The sequence below is a fragment of the Apium graveolens genome, chromosome 2 (assembly GCF_009905375.1).
Source record: "Apium graveolens cultivar Ventura chromosome 2, ASM990537v1, whole genome shotgun sequence".
Lineage (NCBI taxonomy): Eukaryota > Viridiplantae > Streptophyta > Magnoliopsida > Apiales > Apiaceae > Apium > Apium graveolens.
The window spans coordinates 290313300-290319985 of record NC_133648.1 but is presented as its reverse complement, the minus strand read 5'-3'; the positions used below and the strand labels follow the sequence as shown (position 1 = coordinate 290319985).

General features: G+C 33.3%; 1 protein-coding gene across 1 annotated transcript; it reads left to right on the top strand.

The window, feature by feature from the left end:
* The first annotated feature begins 270 nt into the window (after nt 1–270).
* On the top strand, nt 271–1014 carry LOC141701916 (putative F-box protein At3g10430). The gene has a single exon (XM_074505541.1). It carries the CDS (start codon nt 271–273, stop codon nt 1012–1014), a length of 744 nt encoding a protein of 247 aa, XP_074361642.1.
* The last annotated feature ends 5672 nt before the right edge of the window (nt 1015–6686 follow it).

Genomic DNA, 6686 nt, shown 5'->3' with positions numbered 1-6686 from the left:
TAAAAGCTTACATCAACCTTAACTTTTTTCTCTACATGCAATTACACTAGTAGAGTACAAAACTTGAGGTTACGTATATGATCGAAATTAGTAATCTGAGTATGGATTGAAAAGTCTGCAAATATATCTACACCACACACATCTCTATTAATCATTCACTAGTAATATCTCCCATAACTTCTATCTTTGAATGTTTCAAAGTCTTCTCCTAATATTCCAAATCTCAATTATAAAAACTACAAAAGCCACACTATAATCCATCTAAAAATCATGGCAGACTGGAATAGTTTACCAGAAGAATTACTAGTTGAAGTACTAGCAAGACTCCCTGTTAAACATCTACTGCAGTACAGGTCAGTTTGCAAGGCATGGCTTAATCTAATTTCAAGCCCGAGTTTTGTCCAAACACACCTTGATCATACAGCTGCAGACTCAAAGAATGGAACCTTCATTGCTCACAGTTACCAAGTTAATATCCCAAACCACAAAATCTCCCTCATCCGTCTCGATGACCTTGACAACCCCATCAATCTTGAACACCCTTTTCCCAGTTCTGTTAGTCCAGAGGAAATGGATGTTGTTGGGTCTTGCAATGGATTGCTTTGTCTCACTAATCCATTAGGTCATATTTTCCTTTGGAACCCCGCCATGAAACAAGTCAAGGACATATCAGATTATGCTACCAAAATAGTTGATACTACTGGTGAAGTTTCTGTGGGGTTTGGTTTTGATAAGATGACAAATGATTACAAGGTTGTGAGAATTATATGGACTAGTCGATCTGAGAACACTCCTGGTCGGGTTGAGGTTTATTCACTAAATCGGGCTTCTTGGAGGGAGATTGAGGTGAAAGTGGATTTTGAACTGATACATAATTGTTGTCACCTGATTGTGAAGGGAAATCCTTACTGGACTGGATTAGCGCATAGGTGGGAGATTAAAGGCAGTTTTTTGTTTCTTTTGATGTGCATAATGAAGTGTTTTCGAACATTCCATGGCCTGATCAATGTATAAACCCGAGGAGGGGCCGAGAGGGATACTTGGCCATGATGGAGTTTCAAGAATCTTTTGCTGTTGTTCGGGGAAAGTTTTTTGAAGGTAGGATCTTGGAGATTAGCATTTGGGCTATGGATGCTAACTTTGGTGGAGAATGTTCTTGGACGGAAAAGCTCACTGTTGGACCACTTTTAGGGTTTAGCAGGATACTTGGGTGTCTGAAGAATGGTGAAATTGTTGGAGAGAACGGTATTGAGAGACAGCTGCTCTTATATGACCCCTTAACGGAAGAGATAAAGCCAACACAAGTATGGATGCGAACTTTAGGAGTCCACAATTATGTAGAGAGTCTAGTGAACTAGCAGACTTCTGAGAAGCCAAAGCTCGATGTGAAAACTGGTATCGGTTTGTCCAAGTTAAAACATTGTTAGATATCTCTGGTATCGGTTTGCCTACGTGTGCATCTTCAATTTTTCATTTGTTGAAGCTTTTGTAATTGCGGTTGACGGCAGTGTAATAACTAATAATGGTCTTTTATTTGTAATGTATGAATTTTGTTTAAAAGTATTACAGAAAAGCTTTTGAAATATGTACAGATATGTGTAATGGACAGTTTGATGTTTGTGGTACATCTCTTGCATCTAGACTAGAATAGCTTACTCAGTTGTTTACTCAGTTCTGAGTTTGAATCGCTGGGATTTGAACGTTTGTAATATAAGTAGGTGTGTTTGGCTTGTGTGCATACTTTAACCTGTTGCGGTCCATGACATTTGGTAAGTAGGGTCACTGCATATTATTATTATCTTTATTATTGTTATAAACAGGTTATAAATAAGGTGTGTGTGGACCCCAAACTTCTGACCCGGGTTTGGAGGGCGCCACAACAGCTGTGAGATTAAACTTGTAATTGTAACAGATTATATCTTAAGATAAACCTCAGGTGGCAAGTCAAAAAACAAACCACTTGAAATTTAAAATATCGGTGTTCATTTTTCATCTCCCAAATACAAATTTACTAGAAAATTTTAACTGGTATTCAACCTTCTGTTTGTTGAAGGTTCGCTCTATTACCAATTTTTACAAAGAATTTCTAGATCCGTCTCTCATGGAAAAAGAAAATGATTCAGAGGTATCCTCAAACAGCAGTACAACTAATCCTCCAAGTTAAGGGTAGATGTCAAGAAACTGTCAATGACATGTCTTCTGAAATATACAACTTGCATGTCACTCTAAAGTCTCTTAAATGAGAAAATACTAGGATTAAAAATGCTAATTCTTTGTTATTTGAGAGAAACAACTTGTTAGAGACATAGTTGCTTGAATATGAGAATTCTAAGAGAGATTGCCTAGTTGCTAAAGATGATTTCCCAAGGATATTACAGAGATGACAAAAATCTAAAAATGTAATTAAATTTTGAAATGAAGGTTATTTCCAAATGGAAGGAATCTAGGGATGTAGCAAGCAAATTCACAAATCTTAAAAGTGTTGTGTCTTTCTGTGATGATACTTGGAAAAGGAGAAAAACAAATTTGAACAAGATAGTTCTACTAATAACTATTTATGAGCAATTAATAATTATCCATTAAAGGAAGAGAAATCAAGGGATAAAAAATTATTTGTTGAAATAAAGTATCAGTACTTGCAATATCTGGAAAAATTATGTGAATATTTTGTGATAAATAAATAAATATTATGTCTTTATATAAGTTTAAAATGATTATTTCCATAATATGACATGCAGTAGTTATTATCTGTGGTCCCGTAATGACCAGAATTTTTTTTGATTAATTATTATGTGTTTAAAATGCAATCGTATGAAAGAATTCGTGATCTGGACGCGTGTTTATTTAGCGTTTTTATTGAGGTACTTGTTTAATCTTGTTTTGTGTGCGTTTGCATGCATTATATGTGTTTACGGGGTTTTTTGTTAATTTAAGAAATGTTTCGGTTTTTTAAAAATCAACGGACCGGGACCTCATCGGGACGTCAAAAGCCACAAAATTCATATTTTTATTTTTATAAAACAGTGCATATTTCAAAGATCCATTATTTTTGCATTTTTGGATTATTCATAAATTTTGGGGAATTTTGGCATAAATTTTATATTTACTCGATTAAAAATTATTCCTCATAATTATTATCTTTAAGTCTAATTATTTTAATTAAGGGATAAAAATACCTTTAATTAATTTTGGGGTATTTATTTTTCCAAAAAATATAAATAGCTGAATTTTATTTATTATTTTCATAATTATCCATAAATTAGAAAAAATATATAAACTTCAGAAATTAATTTTGGAATTAGGGTTTAGGGTTCTTAATCCTTGTTTCAAAGATTAATCGATTCCAGAAGCTTCAAAGCATCCATTGTTGACGATCTATATATCAATTCAAAGCTCATTTCGAGCCCGTCATTTTGATACCTGAATCGTCGAATAAGGTTCAATATTTCGCAACAACGACGTACGTCGTTTTGCCTCGAATTGGAATTTTTAAATTCTTGAACTATTGATGATTGTTGATTGATTAGAATGATAATAACAGTTTATGCATAATCTGAGCTTTATTTTGCTACAATAATCGTCGATTTTGGTTCAAAAATTGGGGGGGTTCGTGTTTTGACCGGAGTTATCGGCGGTGTCGGTCGACTTTGGCCGGATTACGATCGAATCTGAGTTGGGTTGTGATTACTGATGTGCGATTATTGATGCTGAGTCTATTGTGTTGGATTTTGGTTAAAGAAATGATCGAAACGATGCTTGATTGAATAAGATCGGATCTCTACCAGATTTCTGGCCTCGCCGAATTCTGGTAAATGGGTTCTTGATTTCAACTTGGTACAAAACCAAGTTTTAATCCGGAAATCCCCAAATCCCAAACTTGAAAACCGTTTCTTCATTTTTTTAAAAAAATTAATTCAAAATTTATTTTTTTATTTTCAAAATCATTTTTAAATTCCAAAAATATTTTTAAATAATTAACTGATTATTTTAATTCTAAAAATTATTTTCTTTTATTATTTTAAAAAATCCAAAATTTGATTTAATTATTTATAGTTTTTAATTATATTTAATCAATTAATTTTATTTATAAATAATAAAATAAAATATAGTTAAATTAAGCCAAATAATTCCTAAAAATTATTTTGAGCTATATATTTAAAAATCAATTATTTTATTATTAATTGATTTATTTTTATTTTATTCATAATAAATAGAACGTTCGTCCGTTTAATAGGAAACGAACGCATATAGACTCATAAAAATATTCCACTTCCGATTAAAATACATTCGAGACATAAATTATTTTTTATCGAGAGGTCGCTTGTTTTGCGAGTCGTTCTGAGTCGATTATTGATCGATAAATACTATTTTTGACCCGATTTTAGTTTTAAAAGTACCGAGACCTATCTTTTGATGATTTGACTTATGTGTTACATGAATTACTGTTTACGTGTTATATGAATAACATGATTACATGATATGTTATCCGCATGCTATATGTTTATAGTTTTCGATGTCATGATTAGTTATAAACGATTGGGTAGACATTAAGACGTATAGTTACGTCGATTGAGTTTTGTTTTGTTAATTAAGATAGTACTTTTGTTTATAAAATCGAGTGGCAAGGAGCGCAGCCAGGTGTTAGAGTGAGTTGGTAGCCAGCAGTTATAAGCTGAGTTATAGTGAAGAGTTATTGAGCATACCGGGAAAGTTTTCTATACTATTCTAATTTGAGAATAGTTTAACGTTATACATATCAGATTGTTCAATTATAATCATGTTAGTCTTCATTATCTATTCTAATTCTAAAATAGTTTATTATTTTACATATTCAAAATAATAGAATTGTTAAATATATTCTCGTGAGGCATTGCATACAGACAATCAACGAATTATTAAAATCCTTTTATTCTAGTAATCATTTTGCTAGAACAAATCTTTTGGGTTTGATAGATAGTGAATAACTACACTATCCGGATATATTCTATATAGTGAAACTTTGTTATGAGATTAGTGAATAACTATTTATTCTAGATATCTCGCCATCAGTTGTTGCGGTTACTCCGAACCATGTGAAATAAGAGTTATACTGTTAAGAATGTCGTTTGATTTGACTCCTTTAATTAAAAATATTTTTATGGATCGGATGGTTGCGTAAGAGGCCGTGGAGGCGGTCCAGTGTGAGTTATGTATTATACTTGGGTATAATACCTTGCTAGGCTAATGTGTGCCTTGGGTGCACCTTTGTTTAGTTGGCTATGCTTCGGGATACCGGTGTTGCTCCGCGGCTGATACCCGGTACAAACACACCGTCGTTCGAGGACTCCAATCTAAAATATTAAAAAGTATTGTTAATCATTAAAGTTTATAATAGCTTTTGGTTTTACTCAGATATTGTTGTTTAGTTTCATTCTTCATATATATTGATGTTGTTGTTTCAAGCATAAGTTATATACTGCTTATTGAGCATTTCTTTCGCTCATACTTGTTTATTATTCTGATCTTTCAGCTAGGCCAGAGCAAGCCTGAGTCCCAGATTTAATCAGGAGTCGTGTGCTTGTAGATAGTTTTTGTTGTGCCTTTCCAGGTAGACTATTTTGGGACGCCAGACTAGTCTAGTGGTTTATAATAAAATCTGAATAGTTATAAAACTAAATAGACTTATGGGTTGTAAAAAAAGTTGGTTTGTAGTAGTGCATGTTCCATACTATAACCTGTGATCGATCCAGTTGCATGCAAGGGGTCATATTTATTATTTTATTTTACTGTGCATATTAAAATATTGTTTACCGATTAGTGACTCCCAAATCTAGACCCCGAATTTGAGGGCGTCACAGGTTGACATCAGAGCTACAGGTTATGATGACTGAAACAGGCCTAGGTATTGTCATAAGTAAGTCATAGGGAGATCACATAAGATAAGTGTGTGTTGTTTAACTCTTATGGAGTTTTAGGGTGTTGGTCTAACCTATATTTAAGTTGTTCTGGTTTCTTGTTTTACCTTCAGTATTAGGTCTTTGTGTCGTTGTATTATTGTTATAGAGTTCCCGATGATAGTAAGAAGTGATGAAAGAGGTTGGAAGGTTGTGTTGCAACCATATCCACCATTTATTGGTTTATTTGAGATTATTGAGCAAGAGTTGGAAGAGTTTGATAATTCCTTGTTATTTTTCTTTGTATTACTATTCTTTGAGATAGTAAGAAGGATTATGTGATAATAATGTCACATGTGTTAATATGTCAGCAAGTTATAATAATTTGGAAGGAAGTTCATGCATAAGAGTTTTGACATGCTAAAGGATTGCTAAATATTTGACACCATGCTTGACATATTATTATATAAATTTCTTATTTTCTTACCAAAATAATGGCATCGAAGAAGAAGAGTAAGTCAGGATAGGGTCGTACTGAAAGTCGTACAGATCCAACAATTCTCCAGATGTTGGGACTGATGTAACAATATGTGTTGCATCTTACGCAGTAACAACAACAACAGTAACCGGCAGCTCCACCTGCGATGACTTTTAATAATTTTCAAGCTGTTAATCCACCCGAGTTTAACGAGCATTGGAGGGAGATGAGTTTGTGACTTGGGAAAGGTTTAAAGAGTTAGAGAGAGATGAGGTTGTCAGAGAATACCGCTCAGATTCATTGTAAGAATAGAAAAGTGAGACTTCCGACATTGG